General features: G+C 37.4%; 1 protein-coding gene across 4 annotated transcripts in view; it reads right to left on the bottom strand.

Moving 5' to 3' along the window:
* Positions 1 to 1,792: 1,792 nt before the first annotated feature.
* Positions 1,793 to 24,139, bottom strand: part of ldlrad4a (low density lipoprotein receptor class A domain containing 4a) — a 180,309-nt gene continuing 157,962 nt past the window's right edge. For 2 of the 4 annotated variants that reach the window (XM_021468294.2, XM_005159588.5), the window contains 3 exons: positions 10,784 to 10,938; positions 7,085 to 7,138; positions 1,793 to 5,444 (listed from right to left, as the gene is read on the bottom strand). In XM_021468294.2, the coding sequence (XP_021323969.1) occupies positions 4,914 to 5,444; positions 7,085 to 7,138; positions 10,784 to 10,938 (740 nt within the window). In that variant the 3' untranslated portion in view covers positions 1,793 to 4,913. The remainder of the gene's footprint in view (positions 5,445 to 7,084; positions 7,139 to 10,783; positions 10,939 to 24,139) is intronic. The other 2 variants (XM_073931548.1, XM_073931549.1) reach the window with 1 other exon arrangement.

Here is a 24,139-nt window from a genome sequence, read left to right as displayed (position 1 = left end):
CTCCATTGTAAAAGCGCTGTATAAATAAAGAAGAATTGAAACTTGTATCCTTCACTGTAAAAAAAAGTAGTTTTAACACAAATTGAATAATTTAAAATAATTAATTTATGTTTGAAATGCGAAAAAACAATTAAGTTGTTAAAAAAGATCAAGAATTGTTTCAGCTCATTTGAATCAATATTGTGATCGTACAATGTAAAAAACAATGCTGGGTTACACACAATACCTTTATGTTGTCCCATTGGTTGATTAACCAAATAGTTTTTACAAATCCAAGTGGATTGAACATATAACAATGAAGTTGTCCGAAAAAACCTCAAGAATTGTGTTTTGTTCCAGCTCATTTTAAATAAATAGTTTGAACAAGCAGCAAAATTCTTTTTTTAGTGCAAGCGCATGGTAAAACCCAAAAAGTTAAGACAACTCAAACTGTTTGAGGAAACCGATTGCAACAAACCATTTGAGTTAAAAAAAAACAAACTAAAATCTAAATCAGTACTGTAAACTTACTTATTCTGCGGACATTTTTTGCTATTTCTGCGCAAAATTGTGATAAAAATCTGCAGATTTATGTGGAATGATTTTGGAAGTATGAGTATCACTAAAACCTTAATATATGAAATAAAAAGTAATACCTATTTAACTTTTATTAAATGTTTACAAAGCAAATTCAATTAGATCCACTTTATTTGGTAAACAAAGCAAGTCTCACATGTAATATTTCTACTAAGACAGAAAATATTAATTTACACACTGTATTGTAATTAAATCATATGAATATTTTCATGTTAGTCAATAATACTATTATTTCATTACATTTTAATGTATTACTTTTATTTAATGTTAATATTAAATTAATTTAAAAACTGAATAAATATAAGTTTACACACATTTACACAAGTAAATGAACAGAATCAACGATGGGCTAAAAATCTGCAGAATTCCCTGTCATTACCTTCAAAACTCTTTTCAAATAAGTAGAATTACCTTTCAGTAAGTTTTGAGTTAACTAAACTCATTTCATTTGATAAAGTTGACTGTTGGGTTTTACAGTGTATAATAACATTTTGGAGAAAATATGGGTGTTGAACTCTATAGCTGCGTCCCAAATGGCACACTATACACTATGCACTCATGCACTATGTACTTATGCACTTACACACTCAACAGGATAGTATATGTATGTAGTGTCGTCCCAAATGGCACACTAATGTTTTTTTACTAAGCGGAAATTTAAACCGTTTCCCTGATGACGTTTGACGGTTGCCAAATCAGTGAAATAAACGACTGAATTATCAAGTAATACCTGCCGTGAGTATTGCCGCATTTACCATCGGGAGGCGCAATAATCACTCTCGTAGGAGAATTTTGCTTTCACCATCCAAAATAAATCGTTATCCAACATGTGCGTCCGATCGCTCCGCCCCTTCCGCTACGTAAGCAAACCTGCGGTCGTTGAGTGCGTGAAGAGTCCATCATTACACACTTCATTTTAGCGGCTGAATGAGTGCATCATCCGGGTAATTAAAGTGCACTTATTATTTTGAGAGTTTTCAATGTGAACACACTACTTACACTATTTATACTACAAAATGGCGTAAAATAGTGCATAAGTATGCGATTTGGGACGCAGCTTATATGTACTCAAATTTAATAGAAAAATGGGGGCAAATTAAGCATGATAAGCTTCATTTGTGGGTACGTAAATAGTGAGTCAGTGTTCATTTTTTGGGTGAACTATCCCTTTAAAAGCAAAGATCAAATGACAAACACAAAGCACAAAAGAGACTCATTGTCTGGTTCTTTTCCTCAACTTTAATTGCTCTCTCTGGCCATTTGATGACAGCGAAAGAACAAGCGTGGAATCGTTTCATGAGGGACTACAACAGTATCTTTAAGCAATAGTTTTATTGTTTTTTTTTTTTAATTCTTGTATTTATTTTTATGCATTTTTTAAAATAGTTTTAAGTCACCTTTTTCCTGTAAAAGTATTGCAATTAACAGACCTCAAACTGAAAACCGCTGACATCACAATTAAATAGAACAATAAAAAAAAGGCGTAAGGACAGCAGCGTTCCTCGCTCGCTCCACCGTTGTTGTTTTTTTCCTGCTAAAAAAAAAAAGGTTTGTAGTCCACAATAGGTCGTACAGTCCTGCGATGTGATCTCGCTCGAGGCCAACGATGAACCTTCCAGATCCATGTAACGAGATGCTATACTCCCCACACAAGTCGTCAGTCAGTCAGTCATTCATTGGCGCTCGTTTATTCGTCCATTCAAGCGTGTGCAGCGAGTGTTTTCAAGAGAAGCGAAGAGCTCGGAACCAAACTGCTACGTCGAGGAAAATGACAACATGAACATGCAGTAACAATCAGCGATGGGCTGGCGTTTCCTCATGTATGCATTTGATGCTCTTTTATATCCCACACAAGTCGATTATGTGCATAACAAAAGAGACAAGAGAATGTTAACCGTTCCCCGCCGATCCAATAAACCCTCACCCTGAGCTGCGGTTTTCATATCAACCACCAAACCTTCGGGAAAAGGCCTCGTGGGAGCCCAAAAGCGCTTGACGGTACGGAAAATTGTGTTATTTTCATGGTTATTAGGCGGTCCAAACAGCTAGCAGTCACAAAATAAACGTCAATAAATAAAATGACAAGCGCTGGCGTTAATAATTCTTTGTGTGGAAGTTACAAAAGCAGCAGCTAGTTCTCCTTTATATAACAACTGCCTCATATTAATCAGAATATTCGCTTCATCACATAACAGATTTTGCATTTACTGTATAGGAAAAAAAATATATAAGAAGTCTTTTGTATTTCTGTGACCATACTGTAGCGTTTCTCTTTGCAAACTTTACTCTGTTTTACAAAAAAGACAAAGCACAATTGAAGGCATTCACAAAACTTGATGCCACCGTGTTAAAGTTTTCTTTTTAATATTATCTATACATTATATTACAGTATTAACAATGCTTTCTTGTGGTTGTTCTACCCATTGGGTAGGATATGTGCATAATATATTCAAGTTATATACAGCACCGTACAAATAAACAGAGTCCGACTACTGAAAGAAGCACCATAGGAAGTGAGGCACAACAAAGGTGGGGACTTTTGAGTGCAAGTGGGTTTCTATGTCTGCTTAAACATGACTGTTAGGCACCGAATTTTGCTCATGTAAAGAAGAACATGCCAACCTCTCGGCTGCGAACGTAAGAAATACATTTGGATTCGTCTTCCTAGCGCTAGGACAGCTAATCTGAACGAAGAAAACAGAGGACAGACTGTCTAGGTCTCGGTTGATTAGCGGAAAGAAAGTCAGGAGGAAGCTGACAACCTACATACCAAACAAACAACAGCAGCAGTAGCGGCGGTAGCAGCGCGTAGCAGCAGCAATACAGTACGAACTCAAACTGCGCGGTCAGAATGAGTGACGGGAAGCAGAGCCAATGACAAGAGGCCGTTTTGAAGCCAAAGCGGATGAGCGCTAGAAAAATCACACTATTAAAGGAGGAAAAAAAGGTCACCAAAAAAAGCCTATTTAGAGGATGGGGGCTTTAAACTCCCACCTACTCTGACTATATATCCTCTCAAACTGGTCGCTTTAATAAATAGCTAGTTAATAAATAGGTTTTCTATGGAACTTTCTAAGGGAAGGCCAAAGACTGGTGGTTTACAAAGCTCAGACGTGATCACAAAAATAAACAAACAACGACACAATCAGCATGTCTGAAAAGCATTCCAAATGCGTGCCATGTGGTGATGATTGAATACAACTTGAAATAAATGAAGGAATAGGGGACGCACCACGTCATGATTGGTACACGTTAAATACTGGTGTGCTCCTGAGCAGCCTTGGAATAAAACGGCGCACAGGAGAGTAAAGGGATAAATAAAATACGAGATCCATATATGATTGTAAATTAAAATATAGGATGGATAACTGGGGGGGGGGGGGTAACATGCATGTTTGCGGTATGAGATCAGAAGGGGATAGGATGTGCATAAGACTACAGTTCCCATGATTCCCTTGCACTTGGACCCCATTGACAATGCTGAAGTGACTTTAGTTTAAAGTGCTACTCGACAGGATGAAAGTGGCGTGTGTGTCGTGACTTCCATCTGCAGATATCCATGCCATGATCTCTCACTTGGTCAGTGGAACGAACATAAAAAGAAGTAATCTGGAATTTGAACAGCTTGTTAAAGCCCCTTTGTGAAAACATTAATCATAATAAGTGCCATGACGCAGTTCAGTTGTGGAGACTTTAGGCTGGATCAGAGTTCTTCATCTCCATTTCAGGAAAACGAGATATTCGGAAAATGTAAAAAGGAAGGAAAGAATTCCCAGGAACAGGCAAAGACCTGTGGATTGACGGAGAACAAAAGTAACCAAGGATAGCCGTTTTTACCCTCTCTTTAACCAGAATAAGTGCAACGTAAAGACTTGCTGTTGTAGTTGTGAGTCGCACATCCCCAAGATTAAGATTATATCATGGCACTCAATTTGGATTTTGATTGGTTGTGAACAGTTTCTGTGCACAAGTCCTGGAAATGAACAAAAAAACGAATACAAAATTTCTCAATCCTATGACCCATGTGGTCTCTCACGCAAACAATCTGTGCCAACACACGTGTTTTGTTTTAAATACAGGAAAGCATACAAAAACCAAACAAAGAGCTTTAGCCGAGGAGCCCAAACATCCATACAAGGCCCCGAAGTTCTAGCAAAAAAAAAAAAAAAACATACAAAAAAATAAACTTTGTAAGCTTGGTTCCTCAATTTCTTCGATTTAAATTGTGCAAGGGGAGTGGTCTAACCGTGAAGCCACTCCCCCTTTAGGTCCAGGAGGAAGTACCAGAGAGCGCAGATGACGACACGCGCTCTCTACTGCCCTCTAGTGCCTCCTAGTCACACGGGTTTGTCGCGCCGACTATCCTTAACCTTGACGAACAGGGTTGTGCTTGCGCCAGGCTGGCCGGAGCGGCTGGCTGTCCTCTGATTGGAGGGTGGTGCGTTATTGCTGTGCTGGTGCAGGAAGGAGGCGGAGCCTGGATAAGTCTGACCCATCACCTCACTATAGGTAGGTGGCGGTCCCTCCACGTGCGAGTTCGAGGCACTCTTGCCAGAGTTGCTGCTCGGGGGCCGCGGCCCGCCTCCGTGCACGTAAACGTCTATCAGGTCGCTGTCGAAAATGGTCCGGTTTGGAGGCGCGCGCACGGATGCACGGCTCAGCTCCAGCTGCTGCTCGGGGTCTCTGAGCTGCAGCGTACAGGGGCCCTTGTAGGGCGGCAGCTCCTCGCCATCTGAAAGGCAGATGGTGGGCGGCAAGTGGATGTCCTGCTGCAGGTATGGGTAGGTGGGCTGGAAGCGGCTGAATCGGTCCCTTTGCATAAATGAAGGTGGGTTGAAGCGCTCTCCGCTCCTTGGCCCATACATCACCTGAACATGGAGCAGAAAATAGGTCAACTTTTAGAATTGAAAACATAAAATGCACAAAGAATTATGCTGCGTTATTTTCATTCAGTTAATTATACAAGCCAGGCCCCCTAGTTTTTTACGATTCTACGATCGCTGAATCCAACGCAATATCAACAAAATGACGAAAATTTTTGCAATCCTGCTAAATTCTTTATTTAAACTCAAAATATTCGCCAAAAATTTAAATAATCTCATAAACTATGCAATTCCAAACCATAGAATCAAATTAAATTTATTTCAGTTTGAAAATAATTGTTTTACATGACTTGATCACGTGATGTATTTGAGTGTCTCTCACCTGCGCCCTCACTATCATCAAATAGAATGGAATGGAGGGGGGGGGGGGTTTCTATGTGCAGTAAGCAGATGCGGATGAAGCGTGAGTGATTAACATGTAAAGTCATTGCAAAGAAGAAATATAGACACCCTGTGCCACGAACTAGGCATTTTGTGGAGCAAAGATGGAAAGTTTGGAGCAAACATCTAACAAATGGAGCAGTGGAAGAGACATGGAGATTGGTTCACGGATGATGGCTGCTGGATCTGGCCTTTACATGTATGGCTTGGTATTATGATGTGCATCAAATCGATAAAGGATTTCATTTTAACTCTTTCCCTGCAGTTAACGAAAGAAAGCGCTTCCTTGCCATTGAAGACTAACATTGAAGGCTACCTAATATGGTGTATATATATATATATATATATATATATATATATATATATATATATATATATATATATATATATATATATAATTTTTTACATACATATTTTAAATCGCAGAGTTATCCGCAAATTTCTGGGAACTACTGTCACAAAATCTGTCTTTTTTCGCAAAAAAAAAAAAAAAAAAAAAATCACAAAATAAAACGTGAAAAACTAGAGGGTCAACTTGAAGCTGAAGATTAAATTAATACAGTTAATTATGCAAGCAACATGCAGCACAATATACAGCACTTTTTTTTACAAGTTAACAATAAATCATATTGTAAATTGTTACAATTAAAAAATATACATATTAAAATAAAACGTTTCTTTTTGAACACATTCAATTCCTGTGATGTTGCATTTTTCAGCTCCAGTCTTCATTGTCACATGATCCAAAATTATATGTTGCTCAATAAACATTTATCACAACTGTCAATGTTAAAACACAGTTGTTCTGCTTCATATTTAGTGGAATTCATGATTTATTTTGTGTTCAAGATTGATGAACTGAAAATTCAAACGGAGCAGCATATTTGAAAAAAAAAAAAGTTATAAATGTAACTGGATCAATGTAATGCATCTCTGCTGTATTCATTTTATTAAAATTAGTTCCTTTTTTTAAACAATAGATTAAATATAGTGATATTACACATGGATAATCATGGCTTTTTCTTACTGTGTACCATTTATTTAAAAATGACCATTTATACACAAACAATCTAATAATATCTGAGCAAAATCATAAATATTTCAATATACTGACGCAAATGTTACAATGTTTGAGCTCTTGGGTATTTTGCCCAGCTATAAATATGATGACAAAACATTAAAGCAATTAGTAATATTTTGCTGACAGATTGAATGTGTTGTGTCAGTTGACTGAGTTAACTAACCTCAGTGGCTCCTTGCTGCGTCACCAAACTATCTGTAGGCCATGCACAGCCATCCTAGTGAGATACAAAGAGGGAACGCCAATGTTAGTCATGCATTAAAGGCAACACATAAAATCAGCTTCATCTGATGCATTACAGTACGAGTCTGAAAAGAAAAGCTAGAGGCATCAGAATAGTTGATCTAAATGTGCATGCCGTAAATATGAGAATACATTAATACCATGCATTATTAATTCAGGACTGCTTCTTAGTCTCACGACCTCCAAAAATGCAGCTGTAGAAAATGTGTTGTTCTCCAAATTTACGAGCTTGTTTCTGAATTTAAGAGCTTGGTGGCTTTCATGCTCCGCATCAGTTGCTAAATCACATCTTCACCGTCTTCCTATCTTTTTATGACTCCTTCTCAAGCTGAGAGCTAAAATGGACTGCAGTCTAGACAAGCATGTCTCAGTTATTTCAACCACAGGCTGAAAACGAACATAAAAGAGATTCAGGAATGTGCATAATTTAATCTTTGGGTTGCCTGAGATCCTAGTTTGTATTTACAGTGACATATTACTTCAAATGGATTCATAATATAAATTTAGTGGTTACCAGCACTAGGTCTGTGCCGATAAACGATATCATATTGAATCGTTATAAAAGTTGCCAATAACAATGATAAGCTCTGGACTTTTTTTTTTACTCTTTATTGATCTAAGAGCCAATCACACAGCAGAAATGTGCAACAACGGGACTCAAAAAGTGTGTTAATGTTAGAAATGTACCGAATTTTCGCACACCAAAAAATTTTCAGCCGAAAATGTTATGCCATTTAAATGACCTTCTAATTTTTGCTTCAATCATTGTTGGGGTACTCTTAGGGTTAACAAATATATTGGAACGTATATCAGTATCATTCAATATGGAAAATAATTATCAAGATTGCATTTTTGCCATAGCGCCCGGTCCTAACAAGCACTTTAAATGTATAAGAAAACACATATACATGAATAAATGATTGTATAATGTCTTTTTTTTTTTTTAGAATAATTTAATGCGAAACTCCATTTTATTTTGTTAATAGGCTTATTTGACATGTCACCTAGAGTTAAACAGTTGAGTTGTAGCATTTTTGAATTCACTCAGTTAATCACTGTGTCTGACGAAATCACTTTTAGCTTTAACTAAGCATATATCATTGAATTAAAACTCAAACATTTCCAAAAACACTTTTAACAAGTTTCCCATTTAAAACTTGACACTTTTTTAGTTGCATCGTGTAGTAAGACTGACAGAAATTTAAAAAAAAATTGCTACCATTGTCGCAGCAGGCGCAATGATATCACACAGCACACAAAAATAGTCCCCAGCTGGGTAACTAAAAAAAAGCGCTGTGTAATATTGCATCTACTGCAGCTATGAGTGCAGTAAATTTCCCAAATTATTACGCCAGAATGAGAGAATAGTAGCTATATTGAGCAAGAAAATAGCAACTTTTTATCTTACGTCGGTCTTTGTACACAAATGTAACAACAGAAGAGACAAGCTTCAATGGGCTATATGCACAGCTACTGTTTTTCAACCAATGATGATCTTCTGGTGAAAGCTTTATGTGACTCTTCAATATCAAAAGGTTCCTTTTACAGCATTGATGTTGTAAGGTAATTAAAAAACAATCAGTTAAATAGACTTATGCATCCATTTAGTTGTTAAAGCATAAAAAAAGACGAAAGACAGTTTAAACACAGGCGGCGTCATTAGCCGCAGTAGTTCCATTAAAAATACTGTGATTAAATAAATTTCCATATTTTAAAGACATGGTGCGGAAAAATAGAATTGAATGCAGTGCATCTTGTTTGGTCAAGTTACCCACTTTTATATCGTATCTCAGCCTGGTAGTGAAGATTGCAGTTTTTTAAAGAAATCAGATCTTAAACACTGCGATTTTGTTTGGGAAGACAATAAACGGGAACCCTGGGGCTGGCTGACTGAAATTAAGAATTTGTGCGCCATTTTTTATATTTTTTTTAGCAACATGATAATGGTCTAATCCGGAAAGAAGTTCTCCCACCAGGGCCAGACAACGGCTGAATGGATTTAAAATTTGTTAAACTAAATTATTTAACTCAAAGGGAGTTGCAAATTAAGACCATTTAAAAAAATTTGAGTGTTCCTTTAAGAACTCCTGATATATATTTGTATGGTTTCTCATATTTTATGTAAGCAGGTAAAACATTATGCCACAAATTATGTTGTTTATTTACTTTATATGATTTAGAAATGCACTTTCTGCATCATGAACGCTTTAAAAAATGAAAAAAATATGTAATTTTACAAAAAGCATTGGGTGCAACGCGTTCCACAGTAACGCTTTACTGTATTCTAATTACATTTTTGAGGAACGCGGTAAAGTAACGAATTACATTTTAAATTTGTGTAATTTGATTACAGTTACTAAAGTCAATTTGTTTGCGTTTAACAAAAATAGCTTTTGGAAGAAAAAAATGCTTCTTTTAAATGACGTTTTCTGCTGCATTGTCAGTTAATAAGCATGCACTTTAAAAAAGCTGGAGAACATGAGCTGAAATGGTTTCTGTCAAGAGTGGTTGCTTCTTCAAGTGTACATACAGACGATTACTTCCATTTCATTAAGCGTAAAAACAAAAATATTGCTTTGAAATGCAGTCTAAAAAACTTTCAACTGCTTTAAACTCGACCAGCAACTTGTTCAACCACATGAATAGAAAGGATTCTACGACAAAACTCATCACCAAGGAGGACAATGGCACCAAAAAACACGGTGGCCCACCTCAGCCTAAACAGGCTAAATAAAAATTTATTGTGCAGGATCGGGAGTGAAGGTATATTCTGATACGTTTGGGCGAATTCTTTTGAATATGTCAAGCTGCTGTGATCAACCCGCTGTAATGTTTTTCAGTAAATATCAAACTACTGAAAGATCTGCAGTTTATTTGGTATTTTTATAGGTATATTTTATATGTTTTAAAAGTAGCTTTAAACTAAAGTAATTAGTAATCTGATTACTTTTTACATGAAATAATTAGTAATGTAATCAGATTACAATTTTCCAGTTGTAATCAGTAATTTGGAATCTATTACTCTTTTTAACAGTGGTTACAAAATTGCCTGTATACATAAACGTGAGTTTGTTTGAATTTATTTATGTTCAATTTAGTTTTTTGTTACAAACTAAACATTTTGCTTCATGAGACCTCAATGTATTATTAGGAGCCATGATTATTCATTTGGTTTTGCCTTGACTTACATTTTACGAACCACCAAGTACCACAGTTTAGCAAAAAATGTTTTAAAGCCACCTACATATTGGCTGTGTAGTAAATTAAGGTAATTTTCATTATCCCTCTAATGAAACATGAATGTCTCCAACCTATTAAAGCATAGTCTAGCGTTATTAAAAGAACAAGCCAACCTCACTAATGAAACCGGTAGACCCATCCCAAGGAGCTGCATAATGCATTTGTGCAGGTGTACCGACACAAAGACCCTGAAGCTGGCACGCACATTGCCGAGTCCCATATGAACACGGTCACAAAGTCACACACATGGTGATCAAACAAAAGAACAGGAACTCTACACCCACTCGGAGCTCACACAGACAGGACACACATGGTGACTGGAGAATCAAACGAACACCCACTCTGAATAAAACACACACACACACACACACACACTTACCGGCTGCATGCCCTCTTCTCGTCGACGGGCCTGGCTGTGGCGTGTCAGGAAGGCCCAAGCCGACAGCCGATAGTGGTTTAGCAAACAGATGATCACAACTACCATTACAGTCATCACCACAATTATGATTATTATCTGAACAAACTCCAGTTCAGCTGCAGGAGAGAGAAAAAAACACAAAACAGAGAGAAAATAATTAGCATATTTCACACAACTGAAAAGTTTAAAGGGTTTAGTTTAAAAAATAAATAAATTATGCCATCATTTACACACTCTTGACTTGTTCTAAACCAGTTTGAGTTTTTTTTCTTCACTTAAACAAAAAATAATTTCTTTGGAAAAATATTGGAAACTTGTAACCATTGACATCCTTCGAGGAAAAAAATATAATGGAGGTCAGTAGTTTCAGTTTCCAAAATTTTCAAAATAACTTTTGTGTTCAACAGGGAAAAAATGGTTTAAAACTCTTTATTGTTTTTTGAATTGTGTCTTTAATACATTTTAAAATGTATTATTTTATGTACAAATTTACAGTTTCAGTTTTTCTTTTCCAACAACAAAAAGCTAAGATGTCACTGATGGTTGCCAGGGTAGTGTTTTATGGTTGGTAAGGCGGTTTGCTTGTGTTTCTAGGATAATCGGGCTTTATTCGGCTGTTCCACATTGTCCCAAAGCCTCTAGAATTCTTTTTTTTCTTAAATTTCCTAGCAGTGAAGAAATATTCAGGCTGATTGCTTAAAAATAAATAAATAAAACCTCATTTAAATCTCAAAAATGCATTCATGATAGGCATTTATGTTTCATTGTTTGCAGCACAAACAGTGTAAGTAAAACAAAGTATTAAAGGGTTTTGGTTAATTAAAAATTGCTTTCTTTACTATTATAAATGATATATGAGCTTTCTAAAACATCAGCGAAGAAGCCTGAAGCTAGACAGTTGGATATGAATACAAGTAATGATATGGAAGGCTCATTATATTCTTCATTCTTACCAGCAGGGGGCGGTAAAATGAACACATCTGGGAGTATTGAGTGTGGGGAACAGACCAAAATCTGCCATTAGTGACGCAACAGACTAATCCACAAAAAATGTGATAACATGACGTTTCAAATGGCTTTTCTGACCTACATCAAGCCAAGAAGAGAGAAAGAGCGAAAAGTGAGAGTTTTTAGGTCATTTTTATTATTTATAGGCCAGTTCAAAGAGGACGTGATCAGAACATGTTGTGAGCTAGATTTTAACTTGTACTGCCCACATTTGCAGCACATCTGAATACGTCTGAGCCTGTGTGCGAATTGATTTCATAAAAACTCATGATGTCTTTGTAAGGCTTCTTCAAACAATAAAAGGAAGGAATTCATATTTCATGTGTCTTAATCATGTCATGCTTTCCATATCAGCAGACATTTTCTGTCTACTCTATATTTTCAGCTTTAGGGACTCTTCATCTTGCAAAGCAAAGTCATGTTGTTACATACAGACTAGACCTCTCTTTCATCCTCCTGCTGACCCTTGAACGCACCCCACCCTACCAACACACACTTTCACACACACAGAAGTGTCCAGTCAATACCGACTTGTTCTCCATTTTCATGAAATCTATGAATAATCATATAGAAATGTGCCACGCATATGCCTCGTTCACACTAGCAGCGACTTTAGCTGTTTGTTTCTCTGGGTGATGACCTGCTGCAAACGCGGGTCTGTGTAGGTCTACAGCACGGAGAATACAACCGGGCTCTGAGCGAGCTGAGAGAGGATTACATGAGCTCTACTTGTGCTCCTATTGGCTGTCACTCAAGAAAGTCGCTCTTCATTTGCATTAAGTTGAAGAATTCTCAACTATGTCACGTCGTTAGACATGCCCAACATCCGAAGTCGCTCAATCTTTGTTGAAATGAACAGTCGCTTGTTGCTTTGCTGCTGCGAGTCGCTCGTATAGTGTGAATGAGGCTATACATATTTAGAATTCTTATTAACCCTACTTCCACATCAAGGTTTTGACATGATATATATAAGCATATATATATATATATATATATATATATATATATATATATATATATATATATATATATATATATATATATATATATATATATGCTTTTATATATATATATATATATGCTTTTATATATATATATATATATATATATATATATATATATATATATATATATATATATGTGCATACATACATATATATATATATATATATATATATATATATATATATATATATATATATATATATATATATATGTGCATACATACATATATATATATATATATATATATATATATATATATATATATATATTCTCTTCTCATTATTTTATAACACATCGATAGTTAAGCGGTGGCACAGAGTTAGACCTCTTTCATGACTTCACACAGAAACAGCAATGCATGTGGAATGACATCACTTTGTTGCAGAGACGCTATTGGTTAAAAGCTGGCAAAGTAGAACACGGAAGCAGTTTAAAGTTGAAAGCGTGATTATGCGGTAAAGTCTAGATAGGATAAAGCTGTGGATATGCAGATCAACATAGCATCATTTTTGTGACTCTGTATAACAATTCATATTCATACTGTACTGTGATAGTTGGGTTTAGGGTTAGGGTGGATATTAATAAAATACAATTTATTGGGTTACTTAATAAATAACATAAATAATACTCGGTACAGCTACTGCTTTTACATTACTGTGATGGTTGGGTTTAGGGTTGGGGAAGATGTTAATAAAATACAATAAATGGGAAATTTAATAAATATTATAAATAATTCTCGTTAAATTCCAGCCACAACCGTGTCTGATCTATCAACAACCCGATTATGTCTGCAATCTGGAGGTATTATAAAGTTGATGAAGACAACATTGCCACAGCAAACTGTAAGATATGTAAACTTGGGATTGCAGGAGGTGAAGAATTTCTGCTTTTTATTACTTGATTGTTGAAGCTATCTCACAGAGGTTCTCTGTTTGTTTACAGAGTTGTTGAATGTTAAAATAAGGTGAATTAAATAAACAATAAGGAACATCCTGGATCTGTTTCTTCGCACTTCTTCATTCTTTATGTATTATAGAAGGATCAGATTGGATTTCGGTAGGTGATAGGTAGATAATCAAAATCAATTGACTTGGACTGATCAGGACACCCCTAGCAATCATTTTCAAACATATGACTATAAAGCCACCAATACAAATCAGACTTTGTTTAAAGCAAGCGAAAAACAGGTTTAATAAAATTAGTTGCTTTGATGCCACACTCCAAAAGGCTACCATTTCAAATCAGAAGCAATGATGCATTGAATATTTGCATAAATTTAGAGATCATACTGTACACAATGATTCCATGTATACTTCATTTACTTTTATTGATAACGATGCAGGACTGGTGACATATGCAGGAGAAATCCAATCAACAACAGATGAACCAAACCCCTCTTGATTCCCTCTTTTTTCTGTATTCCAATGCACTCGAATGTGTCACAATACAGAATAAAAGATGTGTTGCTAATTGAATTTCACTGCAACATTAAAGCACTTCTGCAATATAAATCTAATAAATACTGACTTGTCATCCACCCTAAACCTTCTTGACAAAAGCCAGTCTGAAATATCAATATAGTAGTTTGATAAGGAGAACTGAGTTTCTGACCTTTCTATCATGGCCACTTTCTCTCTACGGTAACAAGGTCGTACCCAGGATGCAGTTGGGCCATGTAGTGGCACTGTTAAATAAGCTGCATTGGTGCTGGCTCCTTGCCATGGCTCTACTAGAGAGAGTGCTTGCAAGACAAGGCCCCATCTGTTGAGGGCTTGGAAGAGAGGACCAAAGACCAGACGCATCCCAGGAGTTAACCCAGCACAGTAGATAAAACGGCCCAAATCTGCTGCTCCTAACTGGATTACGCTCTGGCCCGGCTCCAAAAGACAGACAACTGATGGTAAACTGAGGTGGGGTGGGTTAGCTTGAACATGCTGCAACTGACAAAATATCAACCTACAAGTTGTTAAGGCTGTAATCTCACCCAACCTGGAGACCAGACTCTGCTCTAACACCATTCCCTCATCCAGGACCATCAACTACCCCTGTGACACACTGTAATAGTTTTGTCGAGAGGTTAATCTCATTAGATCGGCCTCACTCTATCCTCCTTCAAGACTTTAGTTCTGACTAAAACGATGTGCAAACAAAAGATGATGCCATCTAATTGGGTGGTACTAAGTGTGGTATTAAACCGTATAGTTTAGCGCAAATAAAAATGTCTTTGGTGGGGCTGGGCGATTTGGCCCAAAATCAAAATTTCGATTAATTGAACATTTTAACTTGATTGCGATTTATGAACGATTTTTTTTATTTAAATTAAGTTTTGTACAGTACATATGTTTACATATTACAAGTGAAAGATTTTTAAATGAAGGGTGCATTGTTTTAAAATAATTGAAGGAAACACACACTATCTACAATCTATGATTATTATTGAACATCAACGCTGAACAATTGAAATTAATTCGCGCCACCCGAATTCATTTCCGATGGCACGAATACACCGCTACTACACTGACCAATCACAAAGCCTGCACTACATGTCGTCACAACAAGTAGCTAATTTTTTTAAAAGGTGTGCAGGTATACGAGCATGTGAAGGCTGTTCTGGACATTTCGCGTACGCTCAAAGCAGAAGTATAAATCTTAATTTTTAACAGAGTGGGGTCACGTGACTCCACATGCAGTCGGAAAAGTAATTGAAAAAAAATCAGCCTAGAAAAATTTGATCGATTTTAGGTGACAAATGTCGATTTCGATTACCTTTTGATGAATCGCCCAGCCTTAGTCTTTGTTCATCTTTAACTGATGTTGTCTGCAGTATATTTCTTTTGTTGAAAAGATGACTCTTTTGCCAGGTTGACTGAAATCAATATCTGTCTGTACTGTAGATGTCTATCCCTCACAGCCCTGCTTTCATTTGTCCAATTAAATCCTAGGGTCCATTAACAGAAGGAGTTGTATTGGTTTGCCTGGACATGAATTGACCCAAATTAGCTACTACTCAGCTAGTAATGCAACTGAATTCAGTGTGAGTTCAGTATGAGTCATCAGCACTTTTTCATGTTATCAGAACGCTAACAGCGCAAGTTACATAAACTCGTAATCCTTATATAAAATCATATTCCTTGAGCCCCGTTTAACCTTCCCTGTGCTAATCGGAGAGCTCAGGCATTTAAGTCAGACGTGACGGCATCCCGGAAGATCTTTTAATGTGTTATGATTACAGACACAAACCCCAGACGGAGCAGACACAACAAACCATCGTCAGCCTGTTTGCGACAGGGCAGAAATGTAAACAGGCTGCGATAATGTGGCAACAACTGCACAACAGTGCACCTAAGAGCAAGGGAGAGAGGCAGCTGGGCTAATTCGGGTTAGCCTTATGTGGACTCTCTGAGATCAGACAGCTCAATCCTCTTACTGCTACGTATGCTGCTCTATTGTGTTGTTAGCTAAGAGGAGATATGCACTAACACCTGTCACAGAGCCTCTAACAGGTTCTAAGGTGAACCGGGTGCACATTGTCCAAGTAGTCGTCACCTCCTCTTCAAGACTGTAAAGCCCTGGCAGCAAAGAAGTGTGTAAGAGGCTGCGGGACCACTCTGTTCTGTCGAGGCCATTCTGTTTCTGAGCTGAAGGAAATGGAGGAGGCATTACATAAGCCTATCCGAAACTTTTTCCCCTCTCTCTCTCTCTCTCTCTCTCTCTCTTTTATACTGTGCTCACAAGCTGCAAAGACAACCAAGTCTGGCCTCCAGATCTATATTTCATGAAGCCATTTCCTGTTTCCTCCTCTCCGCAGTTTCATAACAGAAGGAAAACAGCTGTGCTCTCACGATCTGGGAGGAAAGAAACGGAGAGTGTGGAGGAGGAGGAGGGGAAGAGAGAGGCTGGAGAATGGGGACTGCTGCTCACTGCCAGCCATCTGTGCTCAGTCTCCAAATGTCTCCCCGGTACAGTACTATTCTCATAGAGTTGGGCACAGTACGTGGAGATCATGTCATAAGAGATCCAACAGTTGAACTCGCAGAAGAGAGGGGAACTTTGAATTCATACCAAAGAACACATTACACAACAGATTTCCACGGGAAAGAGTGTGTGTGCGGTGAACGACGAATTTCCAAGTGACTTCATCGGCATGGTAAGACAGTTAGCGAGCACAAGAGAAAAACATTCAAAGTTTCCTCGCGTCTTCTCTAATTTGGGCCGGCCTGCGATGCGGCAAGTAATAACGACTAGGGGTGTAACGATACACTCAGCTCACGATACGATGTGTATCACGATATAATGTTCACGATTCGATATGTATCACGATATTTGGAATAAAAATTGAAAATTAAACTGAAATGCAAATTTTACCATGTAAACTATTTTTTATGTATTTCTTTTGTTTCAACTTGTTAAACTGAACCTTCTTTAAGAAAATAAATTAAACAGGCCTGTCTCTACAAAATAAAACAATTAAAAAACTTCTTAAAAATATTATTGAAATGACAGAGACAAAATTAAGGAACAATTTAAGTAAAGGTGCAAAAAAAATAAGCTTTCTATTCAATTGAATTTAACAGTAAGAGCTTAAGGCTTTGCTTGGTCACTTGCGTTTTTTTTGTGTGTGCAAAAATTCATTTAGAGATATCTCTAATTACAATTGTGACTAGTCAAAACTCATTTAGAGATATCTGCAAATATTTTTCAATGGAAGTCAATGGAGGAATATGACTAGTCATAATATATTTGCAGATATCTCCAATCTGATTTCGTACTAGTACAATTGTAATTGCAGATATCCCTAATTGTCATTCTGACTAGTCGAATTATAATTATGACTAGTCAAAATATAATTAGAGATATCTCAAAATATATTTATGGATAGTCAGAACAAAGGTTTAAATGCTAAAACGGCTTGCCATACGCGCGCGTCTATCAAAGTCCGCCCTCTGTAGTAACATCTCACGGTCAGCTCACGTCATGTGTGATTTTGCGGCGGGAACATTATATGAAGACAGAATGATATTTTAGGGTGAATTGTACCTTATAAATACAGTATGTGACTCTTTCAACACCATTAGGAGGTATCCCTGTCGCTGTGCAAAGTATGTAAATCACTGTGAAGTCTTTGAAACTTACAATGTTTGACCCAGTATGCGTGTCAAAAAGCGGACGAGTCTAAAGCAATGACTGTACAACCGAAATGTTGCCAGACGTCTGATTTTGAGAGGATGGGCCATCCTCTATTTCAGCTCCACTCATCTTGGTCTGCTAACATTACTGCCGCTGCAATCTGAACTCACAGGCGACAGCGGGTGGAACGTAGCTCACGTGCAAACAGCTCAACTAATAGGAGAAAACGGACGTCATATCGTAATCAAATCGTCATAACGCCACGATGCATATTGTGACATTTTTGCATCGCAATAAATCGTACAACGATAAATCGTTACGCCCCTAATAACGACTCTAAAATTGAGTATCCTAAGTATATTCCAAGAACAATCCTATAGCTGGACATGCATAGAGGGTTCGACCACTAATGTTAACACCCATGACTGCGGGTTGCGCTGGTTAAAAAAACAAAACCGAGATGGACATATTCAGTCATAACAGCACTGCTTCATCAAGCATAAGCCTTAATCTAGTTAACCATCCATTCACCCACGTCACAGCTCGAACCAGACAACAAAGGCATTATGGGAACTCGAGTGGGGACACATTGCCCCCTCCTCCACTGTTATCCGAGTTGTCCCATCAGAATGGCAGACAAAAGGAAAGGGCACATGCCAGACACCCATGTGGGATGGAGACTTGTGAGACGGCAGGTTTCACCCAGAAACACAATGATAAGACAGAAGCACATCTCACTGGCGCAGTAAATGCCCCTTTCTGGAACATTCCCTAGCAACATACTATGAGTCACTTTTGGAGAGGCTGTGGAAGGGGCAAAATAATGAGAAAGCAAGCCAGAAGTGTCTGCAGAGCAAAGCATTGCTATTTCAGAAAATATTTAGCAGTGTATGAAACTCATTCCATTTAGAAAAGATGGAAAAGAAAGAGGCATATACGCATTGTGGAATTTTCTGTTTTGGGGAAACTCAGAGAAAGGGGAGGGAGACCTTGTGAAGTCTTTCACCAGAGCAGCCCTTTTCTGGTGTGACAGACATTTTCCATTCACACACAAGGTGTATGAAAAAACACAAGAGAAAGAGTGTGTGAGAGAGACGGTATGAGAATATGTGAGAGACGGAAAGGAAAAGAAAGTGAGGGCACTTCAATAAACTGAGTCTCATGGAACAAATGAGATCAGAGAACAGCTCAAAGAGCCACCCGAAAAAATCAAAGACATGCCAAATCTATCAAATTGAGGCATACCATATTCAATCATGCTCAAATACTGGGTAAAAATGAATGCTGCTGAGAGATAGCAGGAAGTGCGATGGAGAACTAGGGCGCGCTTAATCGTGCCAGTGGCAGGAGCTATTCATCTGTACCTCGCTGGCAAAGCGGCACTGTCACCTAAGCAGGGCGCAAGCCACTGACCTCGCTCTCTAATCTGAGATAAAGCTTTCGTATTAAAGAGACGCCCCATACGGGCGCCAGACACGTCTAGACTCCCCATGCCATAACACCCACTTTTCTTTAATTATTTAACCTCCCGGTAAGACTGTACAAGATAAGCTCGGACTAGGCCCAGACGCCACCTGGTACAGAGTCCCCCCTACTCCCACCCCCTACCTACAGCTCATCTCATCCCACCGGTGACACAGACTTACCACAAATATTCTTCAACACCCCTCTCCTCCTCTTCTTCTATTCGACAACCCCTTCTCTTCCTCCTCCACCTCTCACTAGCGTTCGCCCAGGCGGATTGAGTCATATCCCCTTGAAACAGGACCCAGCCCTGGGTTTAGTTCTTCATCAAATAGTGTTCGGTACATGATGTTCTTTCTGTAGTTTTGACGGCATAACAGAGCTTTTCAAGCACTCTACAGCGCAACAGTGTGTGTGCTGACAATGGACACCGAACCGGGTTCCTAGTACACATATTCCTGGTATGTGTATACCTTCCTTCGCCCTCACAATCAATGTTATTCTATGGTTAAAGCTACACACGAAGGAAATAAGTCCGTATCAACTGTAGCAAGAGGGTTGCAGGATTTTTCGATCCATGGCATGTTCAAAAATACATTCACCAGCCAAGGATTGCAATCGGCTGGTTTTACGCATGAACGACCTGACCAGTGACCGGCCGGTCTTCTGACCAATTCCAGCCGGTCTGTATTGTTAACGGCGGTATATGCAATGATGTCATAGATACACTACAACCACATGACAACATGTCATCAGCACTGAACTTTACATGCTGACAACCTGATGAAGAATGCTGAGGTAAAGCAGCTGCTGCACCCCTCTTCTGGGAAGGCAACTTTTACAGAGCAGGGCAGACCCTCCTCTACTCACCAAGCTCCCCAGAAGTGACTTACTGGTGCATCAACAGAGATCTTTTCCTTGTGCTTGAGCAGACGTCTATGCTTCAGTTGCAGGATGCTTATTTTTACAGGTTACCTGCTATGCCGAGTTTACACTGCATGCTTTAGCCCTGACTTTCACTCTCAGACAGGTTTTGTGGAATCGCTGACTAAAGCTTGATTTATACTTCTGCGTCAAGTGACCGGCGTAACCCACGGCGCATGCAACGCACGTAGCTGTGCATTTATACTTCTGCGCGCTGTCTCTGTTGGTCTGCATTAACAATTCCGAAACGCTAGTTGGCAGTGAGGTGTAAATGTTCCTCTGTGTCGAGTTTCTTCGCTGCTTTTTTGCTTTTCCTGAACACTTCCGGAATGTACAAGTGGCTCAAACTCGCTCATTTTGAGGCAGGAACCGGCGGACGTGCAACAACTTTAACTATGAGGTAAACACAAAACAAAACTTTCCATCCGGAGCTCCTTCACGGGACTCTACTCTTGTAAACAATCACTCCATCAGGCTCGCACCATTCACGCGGCCCTCGGTCCCGCCTAGACTCGTCAGCGCTACCAAGCCGACCAATCACAGAGCTTGCGATACGCGTCGTTGCGACGTGTAGTTACATTTTTTGAGAGGTGCACATCAGCGACGCTGACAGCCACGGCGAAGGGCTACGCGTCAGCGCCGTAGCATACGCCGGCGTTTGATGCAGAAGTATAAATCAGCCTTAAAGCCCCAAATCAAAAGCAAATCTGTGGTCACACAAGTGACAATCAATGTGAATTATGAAAATCGCAATTAAACAGGAGTTAAAGACTATAATAACAAAATAATCAGCTCTACAATAACAAAAAACAAAGAAATGTTTGCTTGATCAGGGTCGGCAGCAGCACATTGCACAATTATTTATTGATCTCTAACTAGTTTTTCTCTCTTTGCTCAACGCATAATTCTTGTTCCCTGCAGCTTCTCAAACATTTCCTCCTCCAAAAATGTTTTTTTCTTCTTCTTTCTCTTTTAAACTAGAGTTGTCTGTGATTGTTTATAGTCATTCAGTGTGTATCCTCGTCACAGATCTACCATGCAGTATGAACACAGCAGCAGCTGAACGCTTCCCTGGATAGTCATGCAGTGTGAAAACAACAGTGATTCCAACGATTAGAAAAAAATCATGCAGTTTTGTTTAATACATTGATATAAGTAAATCAGTTACATGATTTAAAAATGCAGTGTAATTCATTGTTGTTAATTTTTCTTTTAACTATTTTTAAAATGCTTTCTGAGAAAAAAATGCTAGACGTATCAGTCATAATTGCTTTCAGAGAAAGAATAAACATTTTTGCATTTAAGTTGTCAGCAGGTATTTACCAGAACAAAATTAAAAATAGCATATAAGTTTTTATAAAAATGTAGCGTTAAACTATACATACAAATATGAATCAATACATTTTTCATAAGCATAAGCTTATAATCTTTGGACTTTTGTGAAATAAGAAGAAAGGAGAAAAATACAAAGTTGTAAATGGGAAAAGTAGTAGTTTAGGGGAAACCTAATATGATATATAATATTATATTATATTATATTATATTATATTATATTATATTAAAATATTTGTAATTCATTTTGCTAAGAATTATGTAATAAATATTTTTTTTTTAGCATGAAAAATGGAATAAAGGTATATTTTTGTTGTAGTAACTGCTGTCAAATACAGTTCTTTGAAATAAAAATCTGATAAGACAAAAATTGTTATTGGCAGATCACTCTCCAAATAATTATAAATCAGATTTGGCCAAGAAAATTATCTTTAAAAAAAAGACATTTAAATTTTAATTACATGTCTATAGTATTTTCAAGACAATCAGGATTTTTAATAATAATAATATTAATAATAATAATAATAATAATAATAATAATAAATAATAATAATAATGATAACAAAACAAACACAGTTTTGCAGAGAATTAAATGGATTTTAAAAAGTAAGCTTAAGTTATGATATTAATGTTAAATTAAAAAATTACACATTAAAATGCACTACTTGCCCACACAGCAATTTCGGAGACTAAGCTTTTTAATAAAATTAATTATAAAAAAAATTAAAAATTCATAACAGAACTCTTAACAAAATTAATTACAAATATTTTAAATATAATACAATATAATATATTTCCCCTAAACTGCCACTTTTTCCCTGTTTATAACTTTAGATTTCTTCAGTCCAAATATTATGAGCATATGCTTATGAAAAATATTTTAATTAATATTTGTATGTATAGTTTGACACTATTGTTTTATTATTTTGCATTAACTTTTAGTAATGAGCTGCATAACAATGTCAGGTACGTGTATTAAGAAACGATATAGATTCTGTTTTAATTTCATTTGTACATTACATTGGTTACCATATAACACATTTAGCTGGCGGTCTATTCTAAACTGCATCCGCATCACTCAGCCAAACCCTCATTTTGGATCAAAAGATTAAACAGCAACAGTTACCCTCTTCACAAAAGCTCAATTTTCCTCCATTTTGTTTATCTGTTCTGCATGAACCAAACAACATAAATGATTGGAGAGCAAACGGCTCGACAGACACAAGTGACACAGTGCAAATAGCTCTCCAACATGCATATGTCACACTGCCAAACTCCAGACAAACTCTAACAATTTCCAAAGAGATAATGAAAATGATCACAGAGGGAAACCATAAAGAAAGAGCGCTAAGCCTTGCTTGCTTTTGTCCTGGCAGTGGAGCGTCTTCTAAACATAGCGCTGGGAGACTCGTAGAATAACTGCGAACATCAAGTCAACAACATGATGATTATGACTGGGTCCAGCATGTGACTTCACTCACTGCTGTAATTTGAGATGTGAAGGTAAAAGCCCATACTATCCGAACACTGACTCACTAGATTAACACACAAACAACCCCTCGGCCTCCATGCGCTCCCTGAGGAACACACTACCTCCAGTGCATCATCTCCTACGCAGCTGACAATGCCGTACGCAGCAACAATGAGTGGCTGACGAATGGAACCAAAAATAAAACTGAAAAAATAAAATGTCAGAATGAAACATACTAGGCCTTCTTGATTATAGAATGAATAGTTCTCGTCCTGGACTATCATTGCGCACCTCCCAAAGAGGTCAACAACCTCAAAAAGTTACACATAAGTGGCTATTTTCTAGTGGAAAATGACACATTTACAACTGATTTTAGAAAAGCCCAAAAAAAGACATATCGTGCTTAGACATGGGCCGGTATAAGTGTCTGACGGTAGGATAACCTTGGATAATAATACCATGCCTTCACGATGTTGTGATTACTGCTCTTTTTTAAAATGTCTGGGTAAAACAAAGGGAAAAAAATTCCCATTGATTTCATTTTAAGAAACATATTATTTTGGAACAGTAAACATGTCAGGCTAAATAGTTCAAATACATCATTGACTTCTGCTCTATTCATTAGTTTCAAAAACATAGATTTCTTTACAACACATAAAAATATATAAAAACAAACTGCACATATACCTTGGGAATGGTATAACAGGACATTTTAGCGGTATTAAAACCTTGACTTTTGCAAACCGTGGTAAACCTTGAAACCGGTTATTGTCCCGTGCCTAATCGTGCTACATTGTCAATAGTCATCAGTTAAGTGCACTGAAATAAAGATTTGTTAGATTTACTAAATATGTTTAAGGTAAATGGTTGCAAACTATTTATATAGGCTGAATCGAAATAAACATTACAAAATTATTTTAGTTTGATTCAATTTAGCCAATATGAATTGTTTGCAATCATTTACCTTTAAAAATTTGTAAATCCAA

This window comes from Danio rerio, chromosome 19, assembly GCF_049306965.1.
Source record: "Danio rerio strain Tuebingen ecotype United States chromosome 19, GRCz12tu, whole genome shotgun sequence".
In the NCBI taxonomy this organism is placed as follows: Eukaryota; Metazoa; Chordata; class Actinopteri; order Cypriniformes; family Danionidae; genus Danio; species Danio rerio.
The sequence above is the reverse complement of the archived record's forward strand: the minus strand, read 5'-3'. Positions and strand labels throughout refer to the sequence as shown.